The 20,827-nt window shown below is 45.2% G+C and overlaps 1 protein-coding gene across 1 annotated transcript; it reads left to right on the forward strand.

The window, feature by feature from the left end:
* The first annotated feature begins 5,621 nt into the window (after positions 1-5,621).
* On the forward strand, positions 5,622-20,272 carry LOC135910717 (carbonic anhydrase 1-like). Its single transcript, XM_065442760.1, has 8 exons — positions 5,622-5,726; positions 10,802-10,948; positions 11,502-11,588; positions 14,122-14,283; positions 14,919-15,070; positions 15,898-15,987; positions 17,587-17,808; positions 19,838-20,272. Exons 1-8 carry the CDS (start codon positions 5,714-5,716, stop codon positions 20,057-20,059), a joined length of 1,095 nt encoding a protein of 364 aa, XP_065298832.1. The 5' UTR covers positions 5,622-5,713; the 3' UTR covers positions 20,060-20,272.
* The last annotated feature ends 555 nt before the right edge of the window (positions 20,273-20,827 follow it).

The following is a 20,827-nucleotide window of genomic DNA, read 5'->3' on the forward strand; positions in this document are numbered from 1 at the left end:
GTAAGTTCGCAGCCAGCGGCGGCAGAACCACGACAGACGCGATGCGGGACAGTCGATGAAGAGGAGCTCCGGTATGCGTGACCGCTCGCCACGAGAGCAGCAACGAAACTCCAGTGAGTGAGTGAGTGAGTGAGTGAGTGAGTGAGTGAGTGAGTGAGTGAGTGAGTGAGTGAGTGAGTGAGTGAGTGAGGTGAGTGAGTGAGTGAGTGAGTGAGTGAGTGAGTGAGGTGAGTGAGTGAGTGAGTGAGTGAGTTAGTGATACGCGTATTCAGGTAATGGAGAATTCATGCAGCAGAAAGGAGAGAGAGGGGAAAAGGAATACGAACGTAATCTCTCGTATATCACAAAGTAAGCTGCATGAACGTTTGTCGCATTGGATAACGACGTCCTCAGATTTTCGACATCCACTCATTGTGTCGTAGTATTCTTACGTCACGTCAAGGCATAACCAAGCATTCCTATTAGAAAAAAAAAACAAAGCATTTGAATTTCGTAGAATCTAGTCGGTAAAGTCAATTGCTGGGCACAGATTGCGAGAAAAGCGTGCGGAATGTAAATGAGACGATAAAAAAAAAAATCCGAGGACATCTAAGCCCTTATGAGTTGTAAATGCGACAGCATTAATGTGCTGCTGAACGCCACTGAGCGGTCCTTCGAGTTATGAACTCCTCAAAGGTAAGCGAGAGCGTTGGGACGCTTGGCCAACGGGCTTGGCCATCGAAGGGCAGTGCCCTTCGATCTGTGACGTCATGCGACCTTGCCCGACTGCTAATGGCGACGCTCCCGAGCAAGCTGCGGGAATTTTGACGTCACTGCTTTCGTCACACCAGGCTTTGAAATGGAAAGATCGGTCCAAGCAGCGTGATGTAATCAAGCAGAGCGCACAGGCCTGCTATCAAGGAGGTGCCGGTTTAGCCCAGTGGATAAGACTCTCGGTTTTGACATCTTTCGCTAATGATATGTGCTACAAAACGATTTACTGGCATCCGCTCTTACAAACAGTCGTAGCGCAAGAACGTTTGTGCGAATGCGAGCGCAAAATTGCTAGGGACTTTGGAAGCGTGGGCGGTCACACTCGGGTGAACATACTGCGGTAAAACCTCGTTATGACGAAGTCAAAGGGGGAGCCAGAACTTGTTCGTTACATCCATTACATCGTCATATTCGTTATTGCATGCATGTACTGCACTATCAATATTTATGGGGATATCTAGGAAAATTTCAGTTACTTCGTTATATCCAGTTTCGTTTTAATGAGATGTAATTCTATATGCCTCGGTGACGTCCTAACCTCGCGAAACAGAAGATTATGATTGTAAACGTGCTTAAGGGGAATCACTCGTCGAAACAACTTTTGCGTACCTGTTATAGTTGTGATGCACAATGGCAAAATATAGTCATCTTTGTGGGCACTTATTTATGTACTAAATCGTCACAACCCGCCGTGGTTGCTCAGTTGCTATGGTGTTGGGCTGCTGAGCACGAGGTCGCGGGATCGAATCCCGGCCACGGCAGCCGCATTTCGATGGGGGCGAAATGCAAAAACTCCCGTATATACCTAGATTCAGGTGCACGTTAACCCCAGGTGGTCGAAATTTTCGGAGTCCTCCTCTACAGCATGCCTCATAATCAGAGAGTGGTTTTGGCACGTAAAACCTCGGCACGTAGAGGCACGCAGTATAGCTGTGAATATAGCGCTACCTCCGGGATCGACCCGCAGCTTTTGCACACGCAGAACAAAAACGCGCGGAACCCTAGCAATAAACAGCTCCACTTGTATTTCTTGTTCTCTAGTGAAATGGCGCAACCCACTCCGGAGGATCGGCAATGAGTCGGTCGGTGAAGGAACGTACTGTTAGCATTCTTTTTTCTGAATAAATTAGGGTGACATGAAATATGTACCTTGTAATTGGGATTTAAAGTGTCTGCTGTTACAGGTACGAATAATCAATTATCTAGATATTTTTGTAAATTTTGTGAACATTATAAGAATTTTGAAGAATTCTGGCATGCAATTCGTTTTGACTCGCGCAAGAAGATGCAGAGGGCTTCACAAACGTTCCTGTGGCTGTAGCCCAGTACGGTAGCCCGAAAGGAAAGAGTTATAGGAAGAGTCAAATTCAAGCCAATTTTTGTAAGGGTTCGTCAAAAAATAATGTCCGTTGAATAATGAAACGGCGGCATGTCAAAAGGAAATGTTTCAGAGATTCACTTTCATTGCATAAAGGGCACAAGGGCGATATAGCCCTTGTGCCCTGTGCCCAAGACCTGTGGAGATAAAAGTTCAGTGGGGGGACTCGGCACGGTAGTCTTGTACCTAATCATTACTTCAATTTTTCTAGAGGAGCACCATTTGTTATTCCAAGGAAAACGGAGCGGGAAATTAGATGTTGCCAATGGTGATTGCGCGAACTTATTTGTAGTAGTATATTTTCTGAATCGCGCCGCAGTGATGAAAGCTGACGAAGGTAAAATGGGGATTATAGGATCATCGCGGGATGCTACTGCGAGTGTATCTGCTGGCTCGTTTAATGCTATCTGCCTTTGTGGCCTGGCACCCACACCAAACTAACGAGACGTAAGTGTCTTGGGAGAAGAGAATAGCAAGTTTATAATGAATCTGACAATTTGGACGTGGTTAGTGGAGAACAGACAGACAGAAAATCGGCTAAAATTATGGCTGATGCAAGAGATAATGGCAATTACCATGAAGCTAAGAGAATTGACAATAATTTCGCCTGAAAGATAGGCGTGAAGTCAAGTAGCCGAATCGAAAAAGACGAATTTAGATGTGGTGATAACAATGTCCACCACTGCCTTTTCTTCACAGACGGAAGCATCAGTTGCTATAACAGTCTTTGTATCCCGGTGTGCAAGGTGGTCTTCCAGAATACTATTCAGACATTAATAGGGAAGATGTTTAGCATTATTTGGAAAAATATCAAATTAAATTTTAGCATCTGGAACCGAGGAATTTAGTTAGACCGGCTCGCATAGGTGAACGTTTAGAGGGTCCTATAGTTTTTGAGCGAAAATAACTTGAGGGCAACGTGAGCGATTCCATTTACAGTAAAAAATGAGGCCTGCTCATTAACGAAACGTATTGTGATATCCTCTGTGGTCATGTATATATCTTTAGAAACGTTTGTACGGATAGGATATGAAATCGCATGAAAAGAGAAGGCAGGCGTGCTTCTTGACAATATATCATTGGCGACAAATTTAGGAAGCCCACGACATAAACGTAACGCCTCTCGTTCTAATAGAATCAGAGGCCGAATTTTGTACGCAGGTCCGCCAGAAAACAAAACGCAGCCAAACTCTATTATCGGGCGAACATACATGCAATAGATCATAATGAAACCCTCATCCATTGCTGCTGAGTCTACGCAGCATTCCTACTGCGCGTGCTCCATTTGAGGTAATATGCTCTATATGTGGACTCCAATTAGGCTTTTTGATGTACATTACTCCCAGATATTTAAGTGATTTCATCTGTGGGATACTCTCTTGTCGATAAAGACTCGATATTTGCACAAAACCACTTTGAGGGAAAACTAGGACGGTGCTTTTCTGATGTTAAGAGAGAGGTGAATTTCATCAAGTCACATTTCTAGGAGGTTCATGTAAGACTGTAGAGATTGGTGCAAAGGATGTAAGTCTGTGCAGCAAAAAAATTCAATGTCGTCGACGTATATGTACACATGCACATCCTGTTTCAACTGTACAGTACTCATCAAAACATTAAACAGCAATGAAGATAGGACTGATCTCTTTGGTAAACCTCTTGACTGTTGATAAGTTGATGAAGACAATCCGCGTAGAGAGTAGAAAAATTCCCTGCCGTTTAAAAATCCGTAAACCCACGCGACAAAATATTCTGGCAGACCAGCATTCTGAAGCGCGTTTATTAGGCTTACATGTTCTACGCTGTCATATGCCTTAGGGATATCCAAAGTGACTAAGGCTGCATATTTTTTTCTGACATCGAGCTAGTTAAATACGAATTTCTAGGTCGACATGGGCACACCAAATCGAGCACCCACGTCTGAAGCCAATTTGGCATGGGCTAAAAATCATGTTACCTCTCAGCTAATTATCTATGAGGTCGTGTAAAATTCTTTCGACGAGTTTTACTACATTAGATATAAGAGATATTGGCCTAATGTTATCTAATTCGCAACTGGCACCTTGTTTCTTTAATAATGGCATAACTTTTGCAAGTCTCCATTCGGGGGAAATCCACGAATTTTTAACGGAATGCTTTACCATAGTATGTAATGCGTCTGATGATATCTTAAAGTTTTTATTATTGCCGTAGTGATGTCATCGGGGCTTGACGCTGAATTAAGCAGTTGGCTCAGTACATTCTCCAGATCCAAAATTGTAACTTCTTCGAAGTCTTCAAATGAGTCAAAATCGACTTCGAATCGACTTCAAAATCGACTTGAAGCGACATTCTAGACCTTTAGCAGCATCTTCCAGTAATTTCGCCAGTTCGCAGCGTGTTGGAGCGTGTCGACGTTCATTTGTGCAGGAAGGACCTTTTTATTCCTCAGAAATAAAAAAAATTCTTTTTTTGTTGGTGGCATTTGAAACAAATTCGGAGTGCTCGCAATCGAAGTTGTCTCCCGCATTTCCAACTATTCTTTTATATGTTGCTGCGGCGAACTTGTAGTCTCTGCCATTGCTAGGACACAGGTTATGAAGTAGTTTTTGTAACGCTGCTTTTGTTAGCCTGTAATGGCGTGAGCATTCTGCATTTCACCAAGGGTTAGAAGACCCGCTTTCAGTGGAATGCACAGTGAATTGAGATTTTTTCACGGAATCTTTTAAAACAGACAATAAATTTATGTATTTCTTTTCTTCGTTATCCAATTGCTGATTTGATAAAGCCATGTGTAAGGCCTTTTTGAATGTGCTAAAATTGACAAAAGTATTTGAATGCATAGTAATTTGAGTCACTGGGCATACAAGCTCAAAAATAACAGGAAGGTGGTCACTACTTGTGCCCGAGTTTATAGCAGACCAAGTGGAGATAGACAAATTAGTACTAGCGAAGGTGAGATATATTGAGGAAAGTGACTTACTACTAATAAACATAATATAATATATTATATATTGTCGCGGTACAACGCGGACAGAAGACAGGCAGACGTTCAAGAAGAACAGGACAAGCTGTTCAAAAACAAACGGAACCGAGGCACGTCTTCTTCGTCCTCCCTAGAATCTCAGCCACCCACTAGACGGAGTCCGTTATTGGCCCCATCGTCGTTGTCTTCTAAATAGAATATACGCGTCAATATATAATATATATAATATAATATAAATAATAAATATAATAAATACTAATAAATAAATGCTACTCGCTTGCTCTATCCTTCTCAAGTGTATATACGTTTTCACAATAAATAAATAAATGAACAAATAATTAAATAAATTTCATTAGCGTGCTCAGGAACAACCTTGTGGTCTTGGTTTCTGAGACACGTAATAATAATAATAATAATAATAATAATAATAATAATAATAATAATAATAATACCCGCTTCGCTGGCGCGTCCCTTATCGTACGAGCGATGACACTCATCGCCGCCGTCACTGCCTGCTCACGTGCCAGGAGAGAAGAAGAAGACAGGCTCGTTCGAGCTACCGGTCCGTTTGGTTTGGGACTTCGACGAGCGAAGGCGACGACTTCCCACTTCTGGTCAGGATGCTACCCTCGCGTAAGTGGCCGCGGATCTCTTCCTGCGGCCGGACGAATTGTGACGTGGCGCTTATATGTTTTGGGGGGAGGAGAGGGAGGCAAAGCGGTATATTACCGGTCTTACGTATGCCAACTTGATAGAAGACGAGGGAACTAGCGGTTCGTTGATATACTTCACTATAATTATGCCGCAGTTCGCTAATGGGATGTCTCTCCTCATACAACCACATTTGAACTTTCGGTTAATAGTGAGAGAGCTTTTTCTTTAAAAGCAGATGTATTTGCCGGCGTAGAAGTATTCGCATAGATGCTACCCGTCGCGGTAGCTTAGAGGTTATGGCGTTGGTCTGCTAGAGTCTATAAAGTCACGCGTTCGATCTCGGACATGACGGCCGCAAGAAGGCTGAATTCAAAAACGCTCGCGTAACGTTAGGTGCGTGGTAAAAAACCGGGTCGAAATTCGCATTCCCCCACGACTGTGCTCCTGATAATCAGAGCGTGTTAGAAATCTAAAACCCCAGGACTTAATTTTTTGAGCCTCAGATATCCGTTGTACTAACTGTTAAAAAAAAAAGAAAGGCGTTAGGATTATACACGTCGATTACAGTTTTTTTTTGTTTTTTTTGCGATTTGAGGGCCTACGCCAGCATACTGCGAGCACGACGACTAAAGAAAGGTTTCTCACAAAAAAAAGTACAGTTTCAAGACAAATGCGAGAGGCCGTCCAATCGATTTTCTTTTATTCGATTCATATCCTGGTTATGACTGAATCGGCAGTGTCTACCGATCGGCGAAGTACGGAAAAAATATAGGCGGATCTCTTTTCGCATCTCTAGGTCCCCCGTCTGGGGGCCATGGCGGTCTGCCATGTGCGAGTTCCGGGCTGCGGTGGAGTGCCACTGGTGTGCACTGCAGAGAGCGCTAGTGGTCGGTTCCTAAGAACAAGCACCGGTCAAGTCGTGGCATCGAACATGTTTAGTCGAAGGCGATCAGACGATGGCAGACAGTTCATGAAAACGAGGCGATTAATGAATTCAGCCCCTGGGCCAATATTTCATTTATTTATTTATTTGTTTGTTTGTTTATTTATTTATTTATTTATTTATTTATTTATTTATTTATTTATTTATTTATTTACAATACAGCCCCAAGTAGGGGCCGTGGCAGGGTGGGGTTGACATCAGTACACATCAAAATAGTAAAAAAGTAAGCGAATAAAGGAAACGGAACTTGAAAAGAATGAATTACTTGATTAGGAAACACAATTATGAAAGTACAGAGCACTAGAAACAGGAAATGACCCGAAGTAGACGTCACATGTTCAACGAATGCCTGAGGTTGAATCACGTCGTCCACTCAACTCACTCACTTATCGAGGTCGTTCCACTCGACTAGCGAGCGAGGAAAAAAAGAGTATTTCAAAACATTGTTTTTTATTTGAAAAGGAAGCAAACAAAGTAAAACGATATCTGCGTCTCGTAGTGTACCCAAGAGAATGTCTGGCGTATTCGTGAGTGTTGTTTTTTAATTTGCCTTTAACAACTTTAAACAAGAAACGCAAGCGCGCTATTTTAACTCTGTCTAATGCCTTCAAACCTGCTCTATCACTTAACTCAGTAATAGACGTAATGCCATACTGATTGAAGATGAACATGTGTGCTTTCTTTTGCACTTTTATACTTGATTGATATTAACAGATATAAATGACTGCCATATTTTATTGCTACATTCAAGAAAAGGTAGAACAAGAGTCTTGTAGGCTAAATGTTTAACATTTTAGAGGAATTGCGAAGACATCACTTCAAATAATGTAATTTTGTCACGGCGTTATTGGCAAGGTGGTTAATGTGACATTCCCAATGCGGATCGTCAATTATGTGAAGACCAATATATTTGCATTCCGAAACTAGAAGTTGGTTACCATCAGCTGAATAGTCAAAAGTCAATGAACGCGTCTTAATTGTAATGGCCGAAAACAACACTTTTAGTGTAATTCACACTCATCCGCCACGTATCACACCAGTTCAATAGGCAATCGAGTTCAACATTCAGTTTAACTTGATCATCATGTGAATTTATAACAGAATACAGTACACAGTCATCAGCGTACAATTGAAGTTTTGGGTCACAACTATGAACAATGTATAAAGCAGAACAAGTAAGGGTCCCGCACGGAACCCTGGGGTACCCCTGATACAACCGGCAGAAATTTAGACGGAAGTTATCTGTAAACGACGCAATGGTGCCGAGACGTCAGGTATGCTTGAAGCTAGTCACAAAGCAGATTGTGTTTTAGTGTGCTACGAAGCTCAATTTGTAGCTTTGAGTTGGAAATCTTATCGAAAGCTTTGGCTATGTCTAAGAACACTGCCTCCATTTGACTTCGCTCATTTATAGCTGAAGAAAGATCATGAATTGCTCCAAAGAGTTGTGTCATGGTCGAGAAACCCCGCCTAAAGCCGCGCTGAGCTGGTGAAAGAATAGAACGAGTACCAAGAAATACAGTAATGTGTTTATGAATGGTGTGCTCCAGTAACTTACAGCAGGAACAGGTTGGGACTATAAGCCGATAATTTGTAATCAGTTGCTTGTTTCGACTTACATTAACGGCTTTAGTTCGGACAGTTTCCAGTCGTCCGGCAACGTACCCGACGACAGGGATTCTTTGAAGATAACGGTAAGAAATTTTGACGGCCACTCTGCATACCTCTCTAAAAAAAGGCGCTAGGCATTTCATCTGGTCCCGGGATTTTCTATCGTCTAAATTGAACAAAAGGTTAGTCACACCTGGTTCAGTAATATCCAAATCACCAATGGCAGGAAGGCCTTCAAATTCAGCAAAATGAAGCGTGCGTGAGTTATCGCATGGGAAGACCGCTTTCAAATGTTCGTAGAATGCATCTGAGATTTCTGTTTCGTCAGACGGTAAGCGATTCTTTTTATTAAGAAAGTATCAGCGCCAGTTGTTTTTGATTATATGAATCTACAAACCTTAGCAAGTGATTCCTTTATTAGCCTGCTTAGGTGAAAATTGTAAAAAAAAGTATTCGGTTCTTGATGAATTTGTTTTTAGTTTCGATAACAAGAGGTTGATTTTCCATCGCGCAGGTTTAGTGTTTCATTTTCTCTTTTGTTTTTTTTTAAGGCGGTTAACTTCTCTTTTTAAATGAGTAACATCTCTCGTGATCCATGGATTAGACGCATTAGTTTTCCTAAGCTTAAAAGACAGAAATAGATGAAGACAAACATGCACAGTTCTTGAACTTTAGCCACACCGAATTTACATAATCAGAAGCGTTGCTAGCACTATATATAAGTTTACTAAATGATATTCACGAAAAGCTCCGGAGCTAGAGTTGCACCTAAGAGAAAATCGCATCCAACGCTCATGCTGGACCTGTTTCAATTTCAATTCAATTTTATTTCCTTGGTAGGAAGAGATAAGACAAAATGCTGTAAACACATCATAGTACCTTGCTGGTGAAGCAGCGCACAGACACGGACACAGTGAAGACAAACAGGAATAGACGACACTCGCTGCACTCGCAACTATAGTTGCGAGTGCAGCGAGTGTCGTCTATTCCTGTTTGTCTTCACTGTGTCCGTGTCTGTGCGCTGCTTCACCAGCAAGGTACTATGATCACTCACCAACTAGCCCAACTTTCCACGTTACTGAGCTGTAAACACAGTTTGGCAGAGGTCCCCCCCCCCCCCATGACAATACAACAAAACATAAACTAGAAATGTTTATGCGAATGCGTACATAAAAATTGGGCACAAACAATTAACATACATATCGATGTCAGTTTCGCAAAACATTTTTTTATTGAAAGCGAAATAAGCATTCTAATAAGTGCATATGACTAAAGGCCAGCCAATGACAAATAGCACACGAGGAAAAGCTTTGTGAACTCGGGCCCTGATGTCCAGCTGTCTTGAGCACAAAGACACCAGGAACACAACTCTCTGTTCTGAAACCTGTTGTATGAATCGCCGTGGGGAGCCGGCGTTGGGGAGTTCAGATCTGCTCAGTCATAAGCGCTGATATCCAGGGCCCATATTCACAAATAGTTTCTTTGGTAAGTACCCTTCGGCACTGGCCAATCACGTTCACTACTGGTATGCCCTTACAAATAATTCTAGCTTTATATGAATCCAGGCCCGAGTGTTTTCTAGAATCGGTGGACAGCAGGGCTTATAGTCTCTGAACCGTACTATTCTTGAGCTCTAAGGAGGTAACCACTCGCGCAGCGTGTTAACGTTCTGCATTCGGTGCTGACGCCTCCAGTTGTGTGCAGTAGGAGGAGCCTTAACCTCGAGGACTCCCATCCGGGAAAGGAGAAATCGTTGTTCTTGGCAACCACGGCACCGAATTTGACGAGCTTTTTTGCATTTAAAAGAAAATGTTAAAATGTAGGGACATCTGAAGGCGGACTTTTGATTTAAGCCGTCGATAAAAAGAAAGGATATTCTTGAGAATCTCAAATTTTCAGAAAACGAAACTGCCAAGTTTACAACTCTGTATATCAGCAATGAAAAATGATATCACAGTGCTGCAAATTGCATCTAATAGCACATGTCTAAAGTCGATAGACTTGATACGTGGCTCTTAAGGACACCGATAATTGTGAGTATAATTTTTGCAAAGTTCTTGTAAGCAGTGTAATAATTTCACGTATGGTATAAATTAATATATCATCTTTGTCCAGTCTAGGTGCATTTCACAAAACTGCCATATCTGTTGTTGGTGCAGAGCTACGAATTTGTAAGCTTCGTTCGTTTATATTTTCAAGCTTACGAATTTTCGGCAATTCTCGTAAAAATATTTAGATCCCAAATAAAACTTCCGCTTCGATGCAACCACTAGACTTTTACTTTCGCTCTCGAATGCAACAAATTTCGTTAAAATAGGCGCAGCGTGTTGTTCTAGAAAAGCTTTTCTGCGTTTTACATGCGTTTGAATAGGCAGGGTATCGGAGTTGTGTCCGAGCTACAGCTTCCTCTTAAGCCCGAAGTGTTAGTACCCGGGACCCAGTTTTTTTTTTCAATCACGGTATCAGAGCCTTGGACATAATTGACGCTATGTGATTTCAGGCATCAACAACCGCGGACAGCGTGGCGCGCCCGTGTCCTCGGTGCTGGTGACCACGTGGCTGCTTTGCTGGTCCTTCCACGGGTCCGAGCAGGCCAGAAGACCCATGCGCCGGCTCGTCGCCGGTCGCTCCCTCACGCCACTGGGATGTGAGTGGTCGGGTTAAGTGGCTGGGATGAGTGGCCCTGCAGCTCGACGAAGGCTGTTCTCAGTAGTGTCACATTTATGGCAAATTCATTCGTGATGTTATGGCTATGCATTCTAATTATTTCTTCTGAAGAACTAAATCAAGCCAGTTGTTTGTTGTTCGTAATAATCAGCAGCACTGAAACTGGCTTTCAAGAAATTATAGATTGCTTGAATGGTCTGGACGATGCGTCAGGATCCTCCTGCTCTTTTAATGAATCGCGTTCAAAGTCCGTCGAAAACTTGTTGGAAGCTCCTTCGCAGGACCAGTATAGTCTTGGACGACGGATCGTAAGGTTAACGAGCTCGTTTGTTTCGTGCGTGATCGAAGCGCGCGTGCAAAACGTGGACCCCGTCTACCCGTTTTGCACACGCATGCTTCCTCTCAGCATCGAGAGCTGCACACGCGCACGCGCGCTCAGACCAGTTGACTCAACTTCGTTGCACGGTAACATCTATGACGTAAGTTGCACTTTGCGTTCAGGCATCAATACGAGGTGTTCGCGCCGCGTGCAGGGGGCGAGTACTGCGACGGAACCAGGTGGGCTTACAAGACACCGCAGTGCGGGAACGCGACGAGGGCGGACACCGTTGATACGAAAAGTGAGTGAACGTCTGCGCTTTATGTAGGCTTGCGGAAACTACGCCGCTGATACGAAAAAAATGATCAAAACTCCTCTATATACTCTGCCAATGAATGCGTGTGCGTCAACTACACGCATTGATTCGAAATGTGCACGAACGTCCTCGCTACGCTTGCTACATATACAACAGCGCCGTTAATATGAAAAGTGGAGTGAGTTAATGTCCGTGTTACGCTTGCGGCAACGACGCCATTCAGTCGAAAAGTCGGCGAACGTCCGCACTATATATACGCTTGTGCCGACATCTCTGCGCGCTTCCTTTTTATTTTCTTGCCACTGTTGCGACTTGGGTCTTGACAGTTTTAAGACCGGAAGTGCATGATGTCCATGCAGGGAAGTAATATTATAATTCGCCAGCCACAGAAAAGATAGGACGCTTTAGATAAATACACATGGGGGCTCATCGGAATTCTTGGGACATAAGTGTCATTAAAAACAGTAACGAAATTAGCTTGCCGTGTACGTCACGCATAATCGCAAACTTGGATCTGATTTACGTCTGCCGTACGTGCGCAAGCTCGAAGTGGACCAGCTTTTTCATGTCTACTTCATTTCCTATGGCGTCTTACTGTACCATGCAGAGTCTAGAGAGATCAGGCTTTTTCTAATATGTTGACGTTCCTAAGTCTTTTTCTCTTTTCGTGAGTTGCTATATATTTCACCTTACGCGATTTTTCGTGAACGTTTTAATACGACCCTTATGACTGTAGAAGTAGAAGATTAAAACCTCTGCACAGAGGATTAAATGTGCCACGGAACGATCCGTTGAGATGTACTTACTAGGGGCTCCAAATGCATGCGAGGAAATTTCCCGATTTTGGATACCGCGCATGAAATCAGTACTTTCTGATTACCTCCTAGGCTACAAAATGAAGGTACGATAAAACGGTGCTGGTTTGTGCAGCTTGGCGCACATCACAAACGCGAAGATACAAAGCCGGTACAAGGGCGTACGATAGAGCTGACGTCTAAATTAAAGTTTATGTAGCACACAATGCAATACGCACAGTATCCTTCTGTATGCTACACGCTGTATGTCCGGGATATTGCCCCGTGGGCGATAAACGAAGGCTCTCTAGTAGTCGACACTAAGTTCAAACAACGTCATTCATTATGTCCCCACTATTTCTTCCCGTCTGAGAGTGCTTGCACAGTGGAAAGACTAACCTTTTCGATGAACGAGGAGCGAAACCAAAGGGCTCGATATTTTGTCAGACACTACCATATGAAGCCAACGAAACAACGAAGCAATGAAACCTTGGATTCGCCATGTGTTGGCTTCATAAGGATGTGATCTTAAAAGTAGTGGCTATGACATTGTGCTGCCGAGCATGATGTAGCGGGTTTAATCCAGGCGGTGTTGGCGGCATTCTGATGGGGACGAAATGCAAGAATACCCGTGTATCGTGCATTGGATGCCCCTTAATGAACCCCAAGTGGTTAGTATTAATCTGGAGTCTCCCACCACAGCGTGCCTCATAATCAGGCCACGGTTTTGCCCCCGTAATAAATTCAGAACGTAAAATTACCATCTCAGCGCATTTCATTCGAAAACAATGACACCTCGTGTCTAAGCTCACGCCTGAATTACTGAAGGCTAACCTCCATATACGTAATCCATGCATGGAACGCGTAATCCGTTTCTTAAATAGCAGGCAACGCTACAAAGGCTAGAGAGATTTCTCTCACATGCTGGCATCCGCGATCAAAAAAAAAAAAAAAAGAGCGCGTCACATTTGAGAGATACATATTAAGTATATCGCCATGCAATTCGTTATGAAATTATACCTCGTAGCTTTACGTCGCAAAGCATGACCTATTTATTACATGAGAGGCGTGGGAGACCTGAACCCATGTACCACTATACCAGCGGGGTGACGTGTTTCTGCGGCCAGCGGCCACAGTGCTTCACTAATTGCGCTCGATCACGACGATAAACGTAGTCCATCGCCTACGGGAAGCACAAATACGCACAAGCGATGTGTGATTCGACGTAAACTTGCGTCAACAAGTTGTAAGTGTAATATGTGGCATAGTTATTTCTTAGAAAAGGCTGCAGGTCAAGAACAACTCAAATGTGAAACGCGCAGAGTGATACTTATATGGCCCTACTTTTTGCGTAGCTTCCACGTCATTACCTGCTTTGTATGAAACGGATTGTAAGGTGTAAATTACTTGACGTAACTAGAAAACGCCGAGAGAGAGAGAGAGGGGGAGGGAGGGAGAGAGAGAGGAGGGAGCGAAGGAGTAGAAGTGGCTACCCATATCTACTTCCTCACCTCCTCCGCATACCTTAATCGAAATTAAGGGGGCTACTGAAAAAACGAAAACAGTCGTGTCTGTGTATAGCGACACAGGAGTTGCAAGCTTTTGCTTTCGGTTCGGTTAGACGCAATGCAGTAACATCGTAGATGTCGACGGCATTAAAAGCGCGAGCACGTTGGCGCGTACTGTTCCATCGAGTGATGGCACCTTCTGAAATGACTGTGCAGACGAGGCGGGCTGGCCGGCATTCGAGAGCGCGTGCGGCAGCCCGAGCCAGTCGCCAATCAACATCAACTTCTTGCAGACGAGCTTCAAGAGCTTCGGGCCCATCTCCTTCCTCGGCTACAACGTGCCCTTCCGCTTCGCCATCGAGAACGGAGGACACGCGCGTGAGTCGCACTGCATGTCACATGCACATTTCGCGGAGGAAGGAAGTAACTGCCCTTCCTCCATGTCCGCTATGGATAATCTACGAAGGCAGACGTCACGAAGCTATACTGTGGCACTGCCGCGGTTTCAGTGCATGCAAATTAGTTTTTCTACAATCTACTGGTATCAATGTTCTCCCAAAGGAAGGGTAACATCTGGGCAATTCTTTAGAAGCTACTCGACGTATACTACCTTTCCTGTACTGCGTATAGGCTAAAAATACACAGAAAGTGAAAGGAAAGCGTTATAGCCTAAATAGGACATTCCCTATAGCCATCACAGCACCCTAAACGACTCTCACGTGCATTTCGTCGAAGCGCAAACTGCTGGCCAACACGTTCATGGATAGTTGTACACAAGCACGGATATAAGCCAGCCTGTTAACCAAATATACGTCAATCGAAGTGATTGAATTAATGAATGAGGCAGTGGCTCAATTAATCGGTTAACCGCTTAGTCCTTTGAATGAGCCAGCGACGTACAAAAGAATGAATGCTTCCATCAGCGTCGCTTATTTAAACGTTTGCGTGGCATCTTCAGAAGTTTGCCAGCGTCTGTACAAAGGCCTGTTCTTTTCTTTCGCGCTAACCCACAGTGTACATCACGCCATTGTACGCCCACCTCGAGTCCTACGGCGGACCGCTGCCCGCGCGCTACAACCTGTCCAAGGGCATCTTTCATTTCGGCAACGAGACCAGCCCGCGGGGCTCTGAGCACACCATCGACGACCGAAACTTCGCCGCCGAAGTAGGTGCACCTGCGAGTCACTGGAGCTAGCCCTCACGTGACCATCTTCCCACTTAGCATGCGAAACCGCAGACAACTGTAGTAGGATCTCACAAGTGTGTCACTTAGCGCGAACGTTGTAAAGTGTATATCTATGCATCTTAACCTTGCCGCACGGCGAGTTTGAAACACATGCATTTCTTGTATCTGCGTGCTTGCCCTATTCACTTGAGGGCGAAGGAAATCAGTTAACATATGTTCAAGCGTTTTTCTGTCATACATGCAGCATCGACTAATATCATATTCGCTGTCAAGTTTCAGCTAATCTGTATGAGTATTAGCATGTGTGGAATACCGGAGGCACATACGGGAAAAACATTAATAAGCTATACTGTAGAATATATATAGCCGAGCTGGTAATGACATCTTGTAACGCTTTGTCCAACCACATCTTGTCAGAAACATTTTTTTTTCATGAGTGCTTTTCGTAGAAGGAAGAAAAAATAGCCAATATAAATTAATGACATGCTGTTTCAGGCGTCTTTATGCCTAACAGCTAAATAGAGCAGTGTGTTAGTTTATTAATGAATTTGCGTGCATTGGAACTTAGTAACGAACGCAGGGAACTTATCAACGGATCGAATGTCGAGGTTTATATGGCCGGAAAATCTGGCACATCTGGCAAACTACTGGTGTAGGTGATGTTGCCATAATGCAGAATAATAAAGCAATGTCTTTTACGCTACCTCGTTCCAATATTTATCACGCATATTCTTGCCGCGGTCTTAAAGATGTTGTATGGAACAGAAGAACTAGGGTGGCTTTTCGTCATGCTGTCTAATTTCCAGCTCCAACTCCTGGTGTCCTCAGAGAAGCCCACGCCAACTGAATGCATCCGGCGTGGCCAGGGGCTGGCCATTTTCGTCATACTGTTTGAGGTGAGCCACGCTGTCCAAGCGTTCCCGGTCGCAGTACGATTGACTATCCCAATTTGGTGAGCACGTACAGCTATATACGCTTCACTACAGCAAAGAGCAAACAAGACCAAAACGGTAATTGCATTTGTGTAAGGTGAGTGCATTATTGCATTCTATAAAAAAAGGAAGAGTTTGTGCGACAATGGTCAATCACAACCCATAGTTCGAGCGAAAGTGGACGAAGTGGCAGGAGCGATCCGTAGCTATAACCTACGAGCCTTATTTTTTTCCCGGCAAAGTGACGTTTCCAGTTGCTCTTGGCTGCTCGAACGAGCGTTTTAAACACTTCGGGGGTACTTCGTAAATTTCCACTGAAACTGCAATGGGGAGAGTTCTTTACATTCACTGATAAAGTACGTTTATATTCTGTTGAGCCCTTTCTTATAGAACTGTGTTCCATCGGGGGATACAATCGCCTCCTGTTATGAAGCTCGATTTGAGACAAGCCCTTGCGCTCGCGAAAGCAATGGCTGGCCACTTTGTTCTATATTGCGCATCACATCAGCCCTTCCAGCACTGTGCTACCATCATCGAATTTATTGAGCCGCAGGTGAAGACGGAGTGAAGGTATGGCAGGACGAGAATCGAGCAGCTTGCGAGAACGCCCGTGAAAAATTTAGCCGGTTTCGACAAACCATTGGGGCTGTCTGCTTGTGGGGATGCGCGACTCTCACGCGTCCCCTTATCGGTTGTTTCCCCTGCTTGTCTCGCGTCTCCTATGATCTGGCTTCCCCGCGTAGCTTAGTGCCGGCGGCGGTCGGTCTGGTTTCAGGGCATTACGAGAGATGGCGCTACTGTGGCGCTGCTAGGGCCACATAACGACGGGGTTGGTCTGGAGCGACAGGGAGTAGGCTCTTCCTCTTCGGCTTCGGATCGGCAAGCGGCGCGGACGTTCCACGCGTGCGCCGATCCACGCTTCTGCGAGACCGTCTCGCGAGGCCTACACCGGAATGGACGAACACGATCGTTTGAACGCGCCAGCGTTCGCGTGAGCGTACGCGTGAACGACCAGGCATTGGTGTCCAGCATGGGGCGAACATATTCGCTCGCTATCCGGTCGCGGTGAGTCGAACTTCCGTGATTTGTCGCGCCCCCATCGGCATGTTTTGTGAATAGCAACTCGGCTAGCAGGCATTAGTCCATGAAAGGTGCAATAACTGCCCTTGTGGTTGTTTGCACTAGTGTGTTGTCGTTCCTTTGTCCCAAGAGCACGGGTTAGAACCCCACAAGCTATAGGTGACGGGTATTCACACGTAAACAGTGCCACTGAGCATGCTGTAGCTTTTACATCCACACCTGCAAGGCTCCGTCGCGGTGCCTCAGTGGCTATAGCGTTCTTGACACTCAGCTGCCGAGCACGATGTAGCGGGATGAATTTCTGGCCGAAGCGGGCGAGCTTTAATAAGAGCTTCTACATAAATTAGCTGCACGTTAATGAACGCAGACTGCTGGTCAAAATTACTCCGGTGCCCGAACTAAGGGGTTGGGGGTCACTCTTATCCCTGGTTTGCTTTGGGACGTAAAAAAGCACCTTCCGGTTCAATTTTGACATACCTGCAGAAACAGGAGCAAAACAACCCGTTTCTGGACACGCTCGTCAACGCCTCGGAGCACATGACGTTCCGCGGCAACAAGACGGAGGTGCTGATGCCCCTGGCCTACCTGCTGCCCAACACGACGCAACACTACTACATCTACCTGGGCTCACTCAGCTTCCCTCCGTGCACCAGCGACGCCTTCGTCGTGGTCTTCAGGAGTACCGTGGCCATCGGAGAGCAGCAGGCGAGCGGCGTCTCTTTTCACTTGCATGTGGTTCTGTATGGTGTCACGAGAGGAGGGCGTCGTAATTTTGATTACGATCAGGAGCTGTTGATTACACGCGATATCATGGACCCGTGCACACGCAATTTTCACAGCGTATTGTGGCCATCGTCGCATCAAGATTATCGTTATCGCGCCGATCTCTATCATAAGTGGCTGACTCACGAGCGCCGGTCAATGGCGAATTACACGGGCTCCGATTCGAGAAGTGGTGGTGGTAAGAAATTTATTAACAATCCGGCAAATTCGTGGCCTGGGCCTAGGCCGCCCCCGAGGAGGTCCGGAGATCCTGTCTCCTCGCCGCCTCACGGGCTTGCTGGATGGCCCATAGTTGATTTTCGAGGTTTGAGCTGCGCAACGCGGCCGTCCATCGCGCCGCAGCTTCATCTGGGGAAACTGCATTTTCTTCGCATATAACGTCACATTCCCAGAGAATGTGTCTAAGAGTTGCGTGAGCCCTGCTGCATAGCTTGCAGTTATCATCTGAGTAGACGGCCGGATATATCCTCCTGAGATGGACGGGGTTGGGGAAGGTATTTGTTTGTAGCTGCCGCCAGTCTACCGCTTGGACCCTGTCGAGTTTGGGGTTAGGGGGCGGATAAACCCGCCTTCAGTTTTGATAAAATTTTGTAATATCACAGTATCTGGTCATTCTGTCCCTCTCTGTCCACGCCTCCGTTGGATTTGAGAGAAGCGTTTTTTTTTTTAATTTTAGCGTGGCAGCATGGCTCAATATCGGGCGCGTGCAAAAAAAAAGGGAAAAAAGAAAGAACATCGCGGCTACAATTTGAATCCGGTTCTGCCGCGTGGAAATTAAACGGATATTGTACTGTAACGCAGAATAAAATTTGTGTAACTGCAAATTCATCAAAATTTTGCCCTTATCCCTTCGAAATACGCTTTCAATACGTTTCTCAAATCCTGCGCCATCAACGCTTGCGTGCGACAAAGCTGGTATCTCGAGCGTCTGCTGCATCGCTGGAAAACTTCGAAACTGCCGACGGACGGATTATCGCCGCTGCGCGTGTTTAGCCACAAATAGCAAGAGTGTACGCTGCGCATACCTCGCTCGCCCAGTTGCTCTTATGGGGATTGGTCATGTATGAGCGTGCGAAACATAAGTGACGTAGACACGTAGCGTCACAAGCATATATACTCTTGTTTCTTTTTAGCATAAACTATCGTCGATTAGCGACTAATTGCCACGTATCACCCGTCACCACGTATCACCACCACTCCGAAGGAGCAGTAATTTTAATTCAAGGCGACTGTTCTTAAATACTACTTGGTCATCGTATAAACACCCGGTGTGCCGCTGCATTTCCTTACTTCAGTAGGAAACTCCAGCATAACATATTTATAAAAATAAACCTGGCCGCTCTGCTGCGATTCTTTCGCGATTTTGAATATTAGGTGCAATATAAGGGTGCCATACTGTGAGTTGAATACAGCGATACGCGATAAGCTGCTGTATCGTCCGGGGTCGCGGGGTCGAATCCCGGCCACGGTGGCCGGGATTCGACCCGGGACTCGTTCAAGTTCGAGTGTAGGGCACTCTCAACAGCTGTATCCACTTACGCTTTTCAAAGCAGCCCCAACGCAAGCCTTAATCTCATACTATGTATGCACCCAAATGTTAGTTTGGTTTCTTATATATCTAAAAAGAAGACAAGAATAAGTGTGACATATATACTAAATTCGGAGGCCTGCAATCAAGAAAAGGCAAACGAAGACGTGGTCAGTGCTATGAGGGACTCTAGCATTGTGCTGATGCAAACGCGGTCTTAGGTTGGATTCTTCATTCCGGTGGATGTAGAATGCTCGAAGTTAATCCGCGGAGCACTCTATACAGCTACGTCCGTCGTCGCAACTCGGGCGTATCGTGCGGGGCTTATAAAAGACAATTTACAACGAACCAGCAGTGTTTCCTTTTCCGCGCTCCGTGTATCGGCGTGTGACAAGTTTTCTTGCGTTCTGCGTTCGCGTGCAGCTGTCAAGACTGAGGAACAACCTGTACACCTACACGGGCGGCTGCAAGTACAGGATCGCGGGAAACCTGCGCCAGCTGCAGCCCCTGGGGAACCGCGTCGTCTATCGCTCGTTCAAGTTCACGCCTTTCGCGGCTAGATCGGCGGCATCACTGCCGAGGCCGCTGATGATAGTGGTGGCGCTGGCAGCCGCATCGTTCACCATTGGCCAGAGCCTGGTATAGGTTTCGAGACGCCGAAAGCCCGTGCGAACGAATTCACGTGATGTGTCACGGGCTTCCAGTTTTTTTTTTCGTTACCGTCGCCATGAGCGCGAGCTCGCATAGGCGACTATGTACGCCACGAACACAATAAAATAAAATTGAAATAACGCGCCTCTGGTGCAGAATCAGGGGAGGTAATCAAGCGAAATTCAATAAATGCTTCATGAAGTACGATCCCCGTTGCATGTTTGGCTTAACTGGTGAGCTGTAGACCATGGAGAGTACATAATGAACCGCACATAAAAGCTAACCTAAAGAAGGACAAGTGTAAACTGGACAGAGCGCTATTTTTATGTACGCAGAAATTGTCGATACGCAACGAACTCCGTCGCGAAAAGATTTCACGCTGTCGAACTGTAAGAGATAATAAAAGAACACGTTCACTCTCTCTCTCTCTCTCTCTCTCTATTCAGGAATACTAATCTCTGTAGGTGCAGGCAAAGTCGAGTCGAGTTGATATCTACGTAGTGTGTAATGCGAAGCATACCGTAGATGTTAAGTGAATTTGATTTTCTTTTTTTCTTTTGTTTACAAGATTGGTCTACGTAAAACATGCCACTTGCTCCTCCTCATCATCATTCACCGCTATACCTTTATCACTTTTCTCTTTCCCAGTGCAGCGTATATTCCGTACGTGATCGGTTACTAAAGTGGGGGTTCTTCGAATGACGCGCTACTAGCGAGAAGCGAGATAAATCTCGTTGCCCATCGCCTGCTGAAAATTGCTTG

This window comes from Dermacentor albipictus, chromosome 2 (assembly GCF_038994185.2).
Source record: "Dermacentor albipictus isolate Rhodes 1998 colony chromosome 2, USDA_Dalb.pri_finalv2, whole genome shotgun sequence".
In the NCBI taxonomy this organism is placed as follows: domain Eukaryota; kingdom Metazoa; phylum Arthropoda; class Arachnida; order Ixodida; family Ixodidae; genus Dermacentor; species Dermacentor albipictus.